Here is a 16,248-nt window from a genome sequence, read left to right on the forward strand (position 1 = left end):
AACTACAATCTAAAAATTTAATTTCCGATTTATTTAAAATATCTAAAAGTATTTTCTAAAACAAATCCGGGAATTAAAAGACTAATTAAAATTTTATAAATGGAGAGCCGGGAGATTTCAAAGCGTTACAGCTGATTTGGTGACTCTAGTGGGGACATTTGAGGCTAAGCTTGAAACAAATTTGTGGCCATTCAAAAATCTTTTTTTTAAAAATTATTTTACACTTATCTAATTAAATTTACTGAGCCTTTATATGATAAGGGAACAAACACCCTATTTATTTGAAGATGTGTAACATATGTATTATACAATATACTTTACACATCTATTGAAATACGTGCAATGATTCGTCAAATGGAATGACGATTTGTTCTATATGAGTGATGTTGCGAGAGGAAAAACTAGAATGCATGGGATCGAGCCCCCCTTTCGGCAATGAGCCGTCCGATAGGACGTAGGCATTATGGAGGTGGGGGAAAATTCCCAATTGATTTGATATTCCCTGGTTTATGGTGGTGGTTTATCCCCTCCACTATCAGTGAATGATACTCTTTTATGGTTCCTATTAGCACAAAAAACACGAATACTCTTTCTAAGCTAGTTTTTATCGTGCCCAAACAACTAAATATCGTCACTACAACCCTTACTTGACTATTATATTTATAAATATGTGTATCCATTATAGTCAAAGTGACACCTCTAAGTACATCTTCATTTAAGAAAAACAAACGACAAATAAAATACTAATTCTTAAAAATAGGTGCAATTTCTCCTATCAAAAGAAGAAGAATGGGAAAATAAGTGTTCACTCATTTAAGAACATATGTTTGTACAACTATTACGTGCATGTTACATAATACATTAAACGTCTATAATCTCCAAGACTCTAAAATGACTCTCCGAGAATGTGATCCAAAAACTAGAAGTCATAAATGGCTAAAGATGGATGTTTCGTACAAAAGGAAACAGGGTCATCTTCTGAAATGGCTGAAATGAAAACCATGATTGCCCAAATGACCGCAAAGATAGTAGCATTAACTTCAAAGGTCAAAAATAGCCTTGGAAAACGAGTCTTTATTTCTAAACCTATTTCGTCAATCCCTCCTACACAAGCCATACCTAAACCTCTAATACCTCACGACCTAATGTCTATGTACGAAGATTTCGATACTGAAAGGTGTCAATCAAATTCACAATATGTAGATACTTTCGTTGGCCCAATCCTAAATGCTCGGGTCAATGATTACACGAAAATATACGATGTAAAAATGGCACAACTTGAAGCACTAACTTTCAAAGGAACAAGAGCCCACGACATATGGAAGTCCAGACTAATAGCCATCGATAACGCTCCAATTCTCCATGACTTAAAAATGCAGTCACTCGATAAATTCGACGAGAAAATGGACCCTCAAGTGTACATCAAAATTTACGTAGGTACCCTTGGTCACCTACAACTCGGAAGAGAAACCATGCGTCAAATGCTTCCAAGATACCTCGCCGATTCGGCTCTTCATTGGTATGGCCAACGGGATATAGCTAGGATCTAAAATTTTGATAAAACTGTTGAAACATTCATCGATAAGTTTTCTATGTACATCACATTAGAGAATATGAAAGAAAGCTGAAAGACGTTAAGCAAATGCATGATGAGAAATTCTCAACGTTCATCACAAGATGGAAAGACGTCGCTTCAGATATGGATGCACTCCCGTGTGAGACGAAACAAATTCAAATAGTCAAAGAAAGTATCAATTGGGCATATAATGTTGGAATGGGCGGTAATATGTATAAAACCTTGGAAAGCCTAATGATGTTGAAATTGAAATGGACTAGGCTATGGACAAAGAAAATCCAACTTCTAAAACCCAGAACAAACATGACAAGGAAAGGTAAACCAATATCCATTTCGTATATGATATTTACGTTGCAGAGATGAATAACAAAAAACCTAGTCCAATACGTCAAAAACCTAGGGCGTGAAAAACCAATAAGACGTACGACAAAACCCTCAACCTCATGGCAAAAATATTCAAACATACGACAAACCATTTCAGGTATATGATAATTTGGGAATAACAGTGGAACAAGAATTTGAAAGATTGCTCGAAGAAAAGGTAATCGAGTTAGAAGCTCTAAGAGCTGATGAACCAGTAATGGGTAGGTGGACAAACTTCTTTTGTAAGTACCTCAAGTGCAACAGACATGCCACTAATAACTATTTCACCCTAAAGGACAAGATCCAAGACCTGATCGATAAATAGTTCATTGAGATACCTTAGGTGAATAAGAACCCACTAGCAAAACACGAGTAAGGGGAACAACAATCGATGAAATGCTCCCCTCTTAAAAAGGGAAAATCAAACATCCCGCCTTGTTTAACAAATATAAATTAAAGTATTTATCACTTTCTTTGTAAAATTGTTTAATGTTCCACAAAACGGAACTACGTACCGACTTGACTTGATTCTTTCATAATGGAGATATGTATGCAGTTTGTTCTCAAGTTCAGTAGAGTATTTATAAAACTCTTATGTTTTTGTAAGAAAGAACGAGGTGTTGACCCCTCTTATTAGAAAAACAAAATAAAAATTCGCTTACAAGACATCATATTGAATTCATTCTTGTGTTTGTCGAATATGAAAAAAGTTAATTCTCGAGGAAAATTTTGTGAAAAAGCAAAAAACTTTAAAGATGAACTGAAAGCCATAAATTGAGAAAGGTTATTTCATCTTGTCCAAAAAAAAGATGTTTTAAGGCTCAAGGCTTTGAAGAAAAATGGAAAAAATAGAAAAGAGACAAGTACTTTTGTAGGTTGAGATATTGAAATCACCACATGTTGCTCATTCGGACCTAATTCATGATTGCTACGGTAAGAACATAAATGTATCAATTCTACCAAAGACACCCTAGAGTTACCAAAACAACTCATCGAGGTTGAGATATTGAAATTATCACTTGATGTTCATTTCAAAAAAAAAGAAGTGAACGGATACCAAAAACCCTGAAAGAGTAAAAGGTTACCCCTTAATTTAAGCAAGAAAGATAAAGATCTTTTAAAATCATGATACACAAGCCTCTAGCGAGGCTTGTCAAATTTGATCTTTATCCTTCTAACCATTTTTAAAATAAAATAAGTCCGGATAAATTGGGAATTGTAGTGAAGTGTCTATTAGTCAAACTTGGACATTCGTTTTCAAAATAAAAACGTTTTTCAAACTCGGTCCAAGGGGTGCATTTTATAGACACCTAAATTGTACATTTTCAATTTAAATAAAAATAAAATAATTCTGAGCTATTTTAAAATAAAATAAAAAATGAAACAAATATAAAATTAAAATTAAAATTAAAAAATAAATAGATGAAATGTGACATATGTTTGACACTAATTTAATTTATATTTGTTTTACAGGTAAAAAGATAAAAGATAAAAAAAATTAAAAAAATCCATATAAAGAAGGGAGAAGAAGGGAAAAGAATAGAGGAGAGGAGGAGGAAAAGGTACTGGGGAAAAGGAAGAAACAGGAGAAGAAGAGTGAAAAAAAAAAAGAGAGAAAAAAGAAAAAAGAAAAATGAGAAAAAAAGGAAGGAGGAAGAAAAAAATGAAGGAAAAAGAAAAAAAACAAACGTGTAAAAAATCGATCAAATCCTACCTCCAAATATGATTTAAATTATGAAATTTCAATATATTCAATGATCATTATTTAATTCATCTACAAATTAAATGTGTCAAGCAATAAAATTTTTAAATTGGTCAAAATTTTAAAGTAGGGACCGCAGTTCTGATGGGTATAGAGGAGTAAGCGCGAGAGCCCTTTCCCGAGTGTAACCAAACCCCGAATTAAAACAGAATCTCTAAAACGCATTTACTTATGCAAAATATTTTCCTATAATATAAAAAGTCAATTCCCAATTTATTTAAAATATCCAAAAATATTTTCTAAAACAAATTCGGGAATTAAAAGACTAATTAAAATTTTTAAAATGGAAAGCCAAGAGAATTGGAGGCGTTACAGAGTTATTATGAATCGTTGGGTTTGTTATGAGATTATCAGTTTTGGAAGGAATTGATGATCTTTACTCTTCTCCTACTTCTTTCCTAAAATCCAGAGTATCGGTTCATAGAAGGCATCCATTTTTTCTTCCTTTCTCAAAACTTTTTCTCCTCCTCTTTTGTGAGAGGACTGAGAATTTTTTTATTTACTTAAGATAGGGCCTACAAAAATTTAGGTTGCCTATATATCTTCTCTCCTCCTTTTATTTTTATATTGAGAAGAATCAAGTCTTTTGTAGTTCGGACTTTAGTGCTTTGATCAATGATAAAAGTTTTACAAAACTTATATCTGTTTCTGTTTAAATAAGCTTCTTTTAAAGTTGAGCTCAAAACCATTTTGCACATATCTTGATATTATACCAAATATCTTTTAAGCGCAACGATATTGCTTGGATCAATAAATTCTCTGCCTTCTATTGTTTATAGGTGAAGTTATCCTTGAAAGAGTATTTTCTTGATCATAAAAGGTCCTTCCCATTGGGGACGACACAAGCTCTTGGGTCTAAGAGTTCCCGAGTTCGTTTGGGAACTAGGTTGCCTTCTTTAAGGTTCCTGAGTTTTACCTTATTGTTGAAGATATCTGACATTCGTTTTTGGTAGGCTTGCTTTTGTACAAAGCATTTAACCTATTATCTTCGATTAATGTCAGTTGATCATATCGAGATTTAATCCAATCTTTCTCGATAACATGGCTTTTTAAGAGTATTATTAGAGTTGAAATCTCAATTTTAATTGGTTGTACTGCATCCATGTCGTAAAATAATGAGTAGGGAATTTTGTCTGTCGAGGTTCGAGCGGCCGTACGATATCCCCATAAGGCATATGGAAATTTTTCGTGTCAGTCCTTATATTTGCTGGTCATCTTTTTTATGATCCTAGTCACGTTATTGTTTACCATTTCGACCGCACCATAGGGAGATGACTTATGATGCTCGATCTTGAATTCATCAAGCAATTGAAACATTTTTCCTTAGAAGTATCGGTCATTATCTGAAATCAGAGCGTGAGGGACTCCGTACCTAGCGATAATGCTGGTGCGGATAAATTTGCCACATGAGATGACTTTAAAATTTTGTAAGAAGTCGCTTCGACCTATTTAGTGAAGTAGTCAATTAAGTTTGAATTCGTGTCTATTTGAAGCATGTGGATAGATTTTTCTAATGACATCAATGTCCTATGTAGAAAATGGCCAATGAGAGGTCATATTATAGAGCATCGATGTCGGGGTATATTTAAGTTACCATATATTTAACATTGATGCCAACTTTTTAAATATCTCACACACTATTATTCTAGGTTATGCCAATAATATCCTAGATGGAGTATTTTTTTGCTAAAGCCATTTCATTCATGTGTGGGCCACATGCTCCTACATGTACTTATTCTATGGTCCTTTTTTATTCTAGATCATCTACATAGAGCATATTTTGACTATTGAAAGATCGTCTATAGAGTTTGTTTGCTATCCAATCATAATTCATGGAATACTGGTGTAACATGCGTCGTTCCTTTGCTCGTAAATGGGACGGATATTCTCCATATTCTATGTATTTATGAAGAGTATTATACCTTGGTTTAATAGAACTTTCACATGAAATTAATGTTTCCTTTTTAAAAGCACGTCTTTGCTTTTGTCGAATCTTAAGTGAATTAACTTTAATTTCATTAGGATTTGAGTCATGGTTGCAAGAGTAGCCAAGGCATCCGCAAAGCGATTTCGGTTGCTTCGAGTATTAAAAATTATACTTGATCAAATTTGTTCATGAGTTTAGTTAGATGAGCATGATAGAGTTTCAAATTTTCCCTTTTTACTTGCTAGGTGTAGTTGGCTTGGGATATAATCAGATTAGTGTCGTTGATTACTTCTAATTTGACTGCCCCTTTTTTTATACCGATTTGAGATCGAGAGGCATGCCTCATATTCATCCTTCTTATTGGTATGGGGTATTCGAGTTTTATAGATATTGGGTTGTATGTCCCTTTAGAGTCAACCAACAAAATTCCAATTACATATCCTTATTTGCTTGAAGCTCCGTCAAACATTAATTTCCATGTGTTTGACGTGACGCTCATGATTCCATCATCAGGGAACTCAAGTTCGTCTTTTGACTTAACAATGATGAGTTGGTCAGCTAGGAATCCTGCAACAACTCTTCCTTTTATGGATTATCATCATCATCTATTTGGTCAGCATTGACGATAAGAGTGTTCTTTGGAATAAGAAGTGAATATGATCCAATCTAGATACTAAGTTGATATGATGGGCTTTGCATATAGTGTCTTAACCTTTTGGTGACTCATGCTAATGCCCAACATACTTTCTTATCTAGAGTGTAGATAAGTTCACATCTAGTCATTCACTTAATGATATAGTAAACAGTTGTCTCAAATTTATCCTCGTTTTCTTAAGCCAAAAGGTTTCCCATTGTTGTTTCTGTTACAATGAGATATAGTATGAGAGAGATGACGGGTTTAGGAGACATAAAGAGATATATTTAGATATCAATATCTTAAGTGATATAGTGGTAAGTATTATCGCTTGTCACGCGGGTGACCTGGGTTCGAATCTCATCGCACAGCTCAAAGTCAAAGGGAAGTGAGCAGATGTCTCAATGTCAACGCGCGCGAGCTCAAGAAATGAACTACCAAGATCCCTGTGTACTACCCCGTACATCATGGATAGTACAGCAAATGAACTACCAAGATCCTTGTGTACTACCCCGTACATCATGGATAGTACATCCAACGGAGATAGGACACGTGTCCATAAAGAAGAAAGGGTATACAAATCAAAGTCTTCTAGTGAATATCCTTCCTGTTGAGGAAAATGGATGACGTAGGAGTTTTATCTTCGAACATCCATAAAACTCCTTGTGTTCTTTACTTTCTTCTGTTTGCATTCATCTGTCTGACGCTTCAAATCCAACAAATTGTTCCGCACTTGAACTATTCAAGAGTTTGTGAAGAATAGAAACAGGTTTTAACTTTTGAAAATTAAAAATGGTTAACTATAGTCAAACCAGAGAGCCACCTCTCTATGGTCAACACATATCCTAACAAAATAATATTTTTATTCATTTTATTAAAAAATTATGTTATAAAAACATTAATTATTTATTTGTATTATTTGAGTGTTGTTATTTAATTTTTTGTGACTATTATTTGTTATTATTCTATAGTATTTAATTTTTTTTTTGTAATATATTAAAATTTATAATATTAATGGATTTGATTTAATATTATAATATATATTTTCAATTATTTTTTTAAAATATAAATTAATTTAATTAATTTAGATTGTATAAAAAAAATTTATAATAATATACTGAAATGAAGAAATACTATTATTTATTATTAAGCTTATAATATAATAAAAATGATAAATATTAATAAAATGGTAATAATAATAATAGTAACAGAAAAATTAGAACAATGGTTTATTAATATAACATTATCACTCTTTATTATTATTATAAAATTTATTAACTCTTTATAATAAATATTATTTTAAATAAATATAATAATAAATATGAAAATATTATATATATATATATATATATATATATATATATATATATTAATAAAGTGTGTATAATTGAAAAAACAAAGGGTATATATATTAAATGTAATTAGAATATTAAATTTAATTAGAAGGTATAAGAAAATGTATTATATGTAAGGGGACATAATAAATTTATATGTATAATTATTATGTTGTGTATAAAGTTATAAATTTATAATTATTTTTATTAAACACATATAAAAATATGTTAAAATAAATTGTATTATCCCATTAATGTTGTACTCAATCAAACATATTTGAGGTTTAAATATGATGGATATCATCAATAATTTAATAACGTTAGAAAATCTTAAATTTCTAATTTTTCTCTTAGTTAATCATTTCCCTCTTATAGCAAAGTTTAAAAATAAAATAAATATTTTCCTTGGCAACAATAATATAAATCATTTCCATTAATTATGTATTTTTTTTCAATATTTCAATAATGTACATAATTTATATGTTGTCTTCTAAGTGCTAAATATCAATCATTTATAGAAGTTATTAATGGAGAACGTTTTCATCAATTATGTTAATAAATCTCAATAATATCACCTATCAGATTATCTACCTAATCAAATCACATATTTATATTAAATATATATTTCTTAAAGACTATAGATTACAAATTATAAGGTAAATAACATTTTTGACAAAAAAGAATGATTACATTTACAAATTTACCTAAAAAAATATTTTCAATAAATTCATTGTTATACAAACTTTAAAACCATAAATGAATTTTTTTTACCAAACAAATATGAAGATTAAAAAAATCCTAATTATATAATAAACCCATCTCCATCTTTTTTACAATCATAAACCCATCCCTCTTTTTCTCTCAAGATAGAAGAATGATGATGGTGAAAAACATTATAATTGTGTTCTTCTTTAGCCTTTGTTTTACAAGCTTAAGCCATGTAAATGGATCATCACAAGGTGATGCTCTATCTAAGTTTTATAAGGCTAAATACAAGAAGAATGGATCAGTTGTTGATACACAAGATTTCAAACCTATTCTAAGAAAGAATGAAGAAAGAATGATTGATCATGATCATGAATGGACAAAAGAGAATGATAAGATCACACATTTGCCGGGACAACCTCCGGTGAAGTTTGATCAATATGGTGGCTATATCAAAGTTAACCCCACTTTTGATACATCTCTTTACTATTACTTTGTGGAAGCAAATCATCCATCCAAAGAGTCTCTACCCCTTCTTCTATGGCTCAATGGAGGTAATCATAATTTGGTTTCTATTTTTTCTCTTCATAATTGTATAATTGTAATGTATTTATGTATATTTCACAATTTCTAGTCTTTTTATGTTGTCCCTTTTTTATATCTTGTGGATTTTCTGGTTGATTTTTTTAAAATTGTTTTTCAAAATAATTTTTTAAAATTTTCTGTTTTGTATTGTGTTATGTTGCAAGAAGTTACAAACTTTTGTGATAAATGATTGATTCTACACAAAAGAAAAAAAAAACATTGACTAGATTAAGAGATTCTCATATAAACTAACATAATTTTTTTAATTTAGTGACTAATATTTTTAGACAGTTAATTATAGAGGAAAGTGATTTAATTTTGATATATAATTATAATTATTACAAATAAAAGATAAGGTCTTAACTTTTGGTACTACTCATATAATCTTTTACTTTTAATATTTTTAATTTTTATAAACTATTCAATCATTGATTGATTGCAGTTGAAAAAAAAAAGTTATTTACATTGTATTTAACTATATTTAATAAATATCAAAGCCTTATAAATAAAAATGTATAGGTGTTATTAGAATTGTTAAAAAATATTACTTAAGCTCGAAATTCATTTCATTTTTAAGCAAATAAAATATATTTTTTCATGTAATAGTTTTGAATATTTCTTTGATTTTCAACATTGTTTAAAGTAGGATAAGTTTCAAAATCCAAATCATATTATAAACAAGATATTGATATTTTTAATGATTTCCGAAACTAAATGATTATTAATGTAACATGAATGTTCGTAGGCCCAGGATGTTCTTCCATAGGTTATGGAGCAATGGAAGAACTCGGACCTTTCCGAGTTAAAAGCGATGGAAAAACTCTATTTTACAACCGATTTGCCTGGAATCAAGGTGCGTGTTTTCTAATCTATAAGAGAAGAAAATCATTATAAATTTCTCAAAAATATTATTATTATTATGAATGCAGTTGCGAATGTTTTATTTCTGGAATCACCTGCTGGAGTGGGATTTTCTTATACAAATAACAAATCGGAATATAATAACACGGGAGATAAGTTAACTGCGGATGAAAGCTATAATTTCTTGTTGAATTGGTTGGAGAGATTTCCCGAATATAAAACAAGAGATTTTTACATCTCTGGTGAAAGTTATGCAGGTCATTATGTTCCTCAACTTGCTCAAACTGTTCTTGAGCATAATAAGATGGCTAATAAGACTCTAATCAACCTCAAAGGCATCATTGTTAGTTTCTCTTCAATCCCTGTCTATTTCTCTTTTTATATATTATTATTTAAGTATTGTTTTTAATTTTAAGAGAAAATCTATTGAAAATTTGTTATCATATTCATGTTGAGTTGTTGACACCGTAATTTTTTTTTTCGAGTATCTGATTTTTTATAAATATTTAGATAAATAGGTCTAAAATATTTTTTTAATTATTTATCAGAAGTCTTTGTAATGACTTGGATTATCATCTTTAGTGGATGAAATTTAAATTTTCTCAAATTTCAAAAAAAATAAGATAAAATTTATTCAAGTTAATTAATAAAATTATGTTAACTAGTATGATAGACACATATACTCTTGATGATAATAAAGTTGAACTATTAAGTTTACCATCCTATTTTTAGGTTCAATTTTGTTTAAATAAGGATATGAGAATGAGTTATTGATTGATAACAAAAATAAAATGAAATATATATGATATTTTTTGTTTTCCTCCTTCAAAATTTATGTTTTTTTTGTTTGTTTCTTTTCTTTTTTATGAAAAATGTTGCTATATTGTCTAGTCCATCCTACAATATTTCCTCAAAGTACAAAAACAAATCATAACATTATACAATGTTTATTGTCTTGTTTGATTAAAGGTAAATTAGATTATTCGAAAATAATATTGTTTACGAGAAATTAAGTGACTAAAATACCCTTTAATCATTTCATGAAAGCACATGTATAATTAACCAGATGATGCATTTTACAACAGTATTAAACTTGTTTTCATTGTCTTTTGTTTTGGCAGATTGGAAATGCTGTGATTGATGATGAACAAGACAACAAAGGAAGGGTACGTTTTTTTAAAGGTTATGCCGAAATCTCTAACGAAGAGTGTGATGACCCAAAGACAGCACCATTATGTGCTAATCCGGATTATTATTTCACACAAGATATAGGCTCGCTTATTAATATATATAACGTTTATGCAAGTTTATGCAAATCTTCTTATCTAACCGACGTTGTCCCTAAGCCTTATAAAGTAAGTTTAATTTTAAATTTCCGACTTGAATAGTTATAACAAAACTCGATTGCTTATTATTTTTTGGATATGATTGCAGCTCGGAAAGTTTGATCCTTGCTCTAGTAATTATGTATCGAATTATCTAAACTTGCCTCATGTCCAAAAAGCCCTCCATACCAAAATCACCAATTGGACTGCTTGCAGGTAATTGTTAATGAATTCTTTCGTTATCTTATCTCATCTAGTGTATGTTCTATTCGAATATATAATATTTTGATTCACATATTTTTGTTACAAAAGCGATACACTCTTCTACGATTGGAAAGATAGTCCAAAAACAACCATTCCTATATTGAAAGTTTTAATGGCTAATGGACTTCGTGTTTGGATTTATAGGTAATTATTAATTAACTAGTTAATTATTTAATTACATTATTGTTTAATTATAATTTGTTTTTTTCTAAGTAAAAAAACATGTATATTGTTTAAAAGTGGTGATGTAGATGGAAGGGTACCACCTGCTTCTTCTCAGTATTCAATTGAAGCCATTAAACTCCCAATCAAGAGTCTTTGGCGCCCATGGATCCTCGACCAAGAGGTGATAACTTATTTTTAAATATATTTTACAAAACAATTAAATTAAAATTAATAATTTTTTTATTTTTTATTTGTCAGGTTGGTGGTTATACACAAGTTTATGAAGGAGATTTGACATATGTTACAGTGAGAGGGGCAGGACATGAGGTGCCAAGTTTTAAGCCTGCAAGAGCTTTAACTCTCATATCTTCATTCTTGGCCAACAAACCTCTACCATCAAACTAAATTGTTCATAATTCATTTGGTCAAATAAAAATTGGGAACTTTTATGTGTCTTTTATGCTTCATTTAATTAGTATAAGATTTTAAATATCAATTGGTCAAACATTGTCTGTGATCTCGTCGATATGTAATTGGTGATTATGACTTGAATAAGGTTTAATTAGAAAAAAATCGTCATCTTTATCGATATGTAGTATATACATTGAAACCGCTCTACTCATTCAATACACGAAAAACCTAACAAATAGCCCAATAAGAATAAAGAAAACTCATTCGGGATGATTGAACATCATCCTCATTCTCACACATAAATGAACAAAATATGAATTATTTGACCAAAATATTGAATATTTAACTTAAACAAGTCTAATCTTATTTGCTCAACAATCATGTAATTAAGTTTATTCTGACCCTAATCGAATGAAGTTATCCGGTTATCCCTAGCTCCAACTATCTTATTAAGCAACTTCCTAACCCTTCTTAGAGGTTAATCTCAAATAGCAAGAGATATGTCTAAAAGATCCAATTTTATAAATTGGATTCTTGCTGCTTAGAACTCCTTAAACTGAAATTGATTTCATGATTATAGAAGTAATGCTAGCTTTTTATATTAAAAAGAAAAAGTATCATTGTCACCAACATAAATTTGATTTTCAACCTCTTATATGCTGCACCTATATTTTTTAAAATATATAATGGTTATGATAAATTTTATTTTGAAACTTACATAAATGTTATATAATATAATTTAAAAAAATAGAGAATGTATACTGTATTTTGTATTTTGTTTTACCTTAAATTGTAAGAGAAAAAAATGTAGGAGGGTACAACTTTTTCAAGTCAAAAGAACTTTTGAAAATAAATTAACCATTATAAGCAAGTTTTATTTCTATGTTAACAATAAAATATTTAAAATCCATATATTAGCCATGATAACAAATAGATTTTGAGAAAAATAGAAATTTTAATAGCTAAATTATTATTCTTTTCAAGGGCATTTGGTCGAGTGTGGTATGATTCTCGGTGTAATTTGTTATTTTAAGAAATTGTTATTTCATATCAAAAGTAATTTTGAAATGATTAATTGATTTTTTTTAAATCTTCTTTAATGTAAAATTAAATAGTTTATTTCTGTCTAGTAATTAACCAAATGATTAGAATTTAAAATTTTGAAATACTAAAAAGAAGAAAAGTTATTGTTGGTCAATTTTATTTTATTTTCAATCAAGTTAATTCTCATTAATTAAAAAAAAATTATATATAAGAAACATAATTTATAAATAATACAAAACAAAAACAAAATTTGTTTCTGCCATTTAAAAAAATAAATAAAAATTTAAATGTTAAATAGTAAGTTAAATTAGTAGAAATTAAAATGAGACGGGAGTAACAATATAATTTATTATGGTAACTTTTAAAACGAATTTATTTGAGTTTCATAACAATGAATGATGAATTAGAACAAATCGAATAAGCGAAATCAAGCGGTATCGAAAAATCTCTAATAAATATTTTCTGTAATAGTGAAAAATATTCTTGCCCAAGAGTAGGTAAAGAATACCGGAAAAATGTTATGTCATGTAATAACTCATAATTTATATATGACCAAAATAGTGAAATATTCGTATAAATAATTAGAGAATAATTAGAGAATAAATATTAGATAGCCTCAAGATGAAATATCATTTTCTATGACTCTTTATTGTACAAAAAAAACCTCTAAATTTGATAATATCATTTGCTATTAAGAAAGAGATAAGACATATTAAACATAATGTTACCAACACAATTATAAGGTATTGAAAAAAAAATAATCTTGAGTATTATTTGAATTATAAATTATTTTAGCAATTCTAATTATCCAACACTAGTGAAAAATACATCATTGAAGACGGTATAAACCGTCGCTAAAAGCCATAATGTCGTCACTAATAATTATTAGCGTCGGATAACAAAATTGTCGCTAAGAATTTCGTCGTTAAATGATAATGGCTTTTATCGACAGCGATAGGCCGACGTTGATAAATAAAATATAAGTGACGACGAATGGCGAATTCCGTCACTAATAATAACAATTAATAACGATGACATTCCACTAACGTCGTCGTTGATATTGTTAATTATCAACGTCGGCATTCCCCCTAACGTTGTCGTTGATAGTCCTTGCTCTTGGGTTTTTGACACATTTTTGACTCTCTTATCAATGTCGGCATTCCTCTAACGTTGTCGTTGATATTGTTAATTATCAACGTCGGCATTCCCCTAATGTTGTCGCTGATATTGTTAATTATCAACGTCGACGTTCCCTTAACCCCGTCGTTGATAATCCTTACTCTCAGGTTTTTGACATATTTTTATTCTTATTAAATCGGTTTCATTCTTTATTCTACTACTATTAGAAAAAAAAGATCATTCATAAATAAAAATCAATTCCAAGTTTCAATAAAAATCTCAAATCATATGTCAATCAATACTGATCGGGGAGGAGGGATCATCCTAGATATAAGCTCTTGTATAGCCGCTTATTGTCACGCATTTGGGCTTGTAGAGCGTCATGTTGTGCGCGCATTTGCGCTTATGCGTCCTTATGTGCGTGCATTTGCACCTGTAGAGTGTCTTGATGTGCGCGCATCTGCGTCATCTCGTCTCGTGGGATTGTGCTCTCCTCGCGCAACACTTTCGTCTCTTGACATTATGACACTTGTGCGTTGTTGATGCTCGAGGAAGAACTTCTCATTTGATCCACTCTGAAGTGTGTTGGAAGAACTTTTGATCCCATCCCGGTCACCCTTCTATGTCACTATGGTCTCAAAGCAGCCTTAAACACTTCAAACGGCGACATGTTAGGGTTTTCTTCTAGCCGCTCGCGCATCACATTATATAATCATGTACAACATTGTTAATAATTTTAAGCTTAAACATGCAAATTAAAACGATAGAAAGGATTAGAAATTACAACGGTCTATTGAACATGCGGAGAAGGCACGGGAGTCGGATCCTTAGCGGTCGCTCTCCTAGTATGCATATGTAAAAATAATTATGCATAGTTAGGGGCGTGTCCAATATCCCTCTCTCCTATACAAATAACATACATACCATATGTTAGATATTATGAGAATTTAATACTCTTACCACAACTTACCATTTGTCGCTCCACTTGCGAAAATGGTCTGTTGCTGGTGTGGTGGGTGTATACCACTTTTGCTCTTTTGTCGACGTCGATCGTACTTTTTTTCTGCAATTATAAGATAGTTATAGTTGTTAGTTAATAGTCTATTAAACATATAATGAATTAAATATATCTATTATACCTGAAATTTAGTCATGAAGTAATGATGGTCAAAGATATAATTACAATCATCGTAGTCAAATTCAAGAAGAGGGTTTAATCTGATTACCTACTCGTCGCCATTATGTGGTTGGATGTAGTCTTTTTGTTCGTATATCTCCATATATCCCATGCTTTCTTCACATGTGCCATATACCTATCTTTGTAGCTGTCAATGTGATGGGGTGAAGACTCGAAAAGATCCTGAAAAATAACAATATATTTAAAGATTATGAAATCTTCAAATTATAAGATAACACCTTAAAAAATATCAAACTCACAGAGATGGACTGCCATATATGGTATAATTGGGCATGTGACAGATCATACCAATTTCTTAGACGATGCGGCACCATCGTGAGATTCTGGACAATGGTGCCAATATGCCTCGAACAGTAATTGTTGTTATCGCAAGGGGGCTTTCCATCCACCTCCCTGAATTCAAAACGCATCATCTGCCCAGTTTGTAGTTTTTTGATAACTGTATTTTTGTTCTTCCCCATCCTCTCCTCCTCGATGAAGACCCTAAAAAATAACAGTGAAACGACATTTGTTAAAATTTATATAATCATTTAAATATCACATATAACTTGTAATTAACTACCTAGAGTCTTGGAATGGGGGAATCCTCCTCCGGCGTGACAAATACCTCAGGAATGGTGGAATCTGGATCATTCAGTCCCTCAATATCCAAAAGTGATCTCATAAAGCTCATAGGATCATCAGACTGTACATCAACTACATGAGCTTGGAACTTGTCTAAATGTCTCGATAGGGCTTGTCGTGTACCCCGTCCCTTAGGTTCCATGATATTTGCAAGAAAAATAAAGTTAAAATTTTAAAGAGGTCATCCTATTTGACACAAATAAAACTTTTCTAGATATTCGGATAACGGAGATTTATCTTTGTGACAATTTTCCATACATGTCTAGATGTCATATTTGTAGCTTAAAAAATCTGTTGTGCTTGACTTGCCATTACAAACGAATCATGAATTCGAATTCTCAAAGTCATGTT

The 16,248-nt window shown here is 30.4% G+C and overlaps 1 protein-coding gene across 1 annotated transcript; it reads left to right on the plus strand.

Annotated features, from left to right (window-relative positions):
• Positions 1-1,642: 1,642 nt before the first annotated feature.
• LOC124940269 (serine carboxypeptidase-like 40) lies at positions 1,643-11,949 on the plus strand. Its single transcript, XM_047480773.1, has 11 exons — positions 1,643-1,892; positions 2,083-2,153; positions 4,481-4,602; positions 8,512-8,855; positions 9,632-9,739; positions 9,816-10,090; positions 10,869-11,102; positions 11,182-11,288; positions 11,385-11,480; positions 11,577-11,682; positions 11,760-11,949. Exons 1-11 carry the CDS (start codon positions 1,643-1,645, stop codon positions 11,904-11,906), a joined length of 1,860 nt encoding a protein of 619 aa, XP_047336729.1. The 3' UTR covers positions 11,907-11,949.
• Positions 11,950-16,248: the final 4,299 nt, after the last annotated feature.

The sequence above is a fragment of the Impatiens glandulifera genome, chromosome 1, assembly GCF_907164915.1.
Source record: "Impatiens glandulifera chromosome 1, dImpGla2.1, whole genome shotgun sequence".
Taxonomy (NCBI): domain Eukaryota; kingdom Viridiplantae; phylum Streptophyta; class Magnoliopsida; order Ericales; family Balsaminaceae; genus Impatiens; species Impatiens glandulifera.

Excerpts from the sequence above, each read along its gene's own strand:
- LOC124940269 (XM_047480773.1), top strand. The coding sequence starts at position 1,643 with ATGCATGATGAGAAATTCTCAACGTTCATCACAAGATGGAAAGACGTC. Across the intron at positions 1,893-2,082 it reads AACAAACATGACAAGGAAAG|TGGAACAAGAATTTGAAAGA; the intron begins GTAAACCAATAT and ends TGGGAATAACAG. Across the intron at positions 11,683-11,759 it reads CATGGATCCTCGACCAAGAG|GTTGGTGGTTATACACAAGT; the intron begins GTGATAACTTAT and ends TTTATTTGTCAG.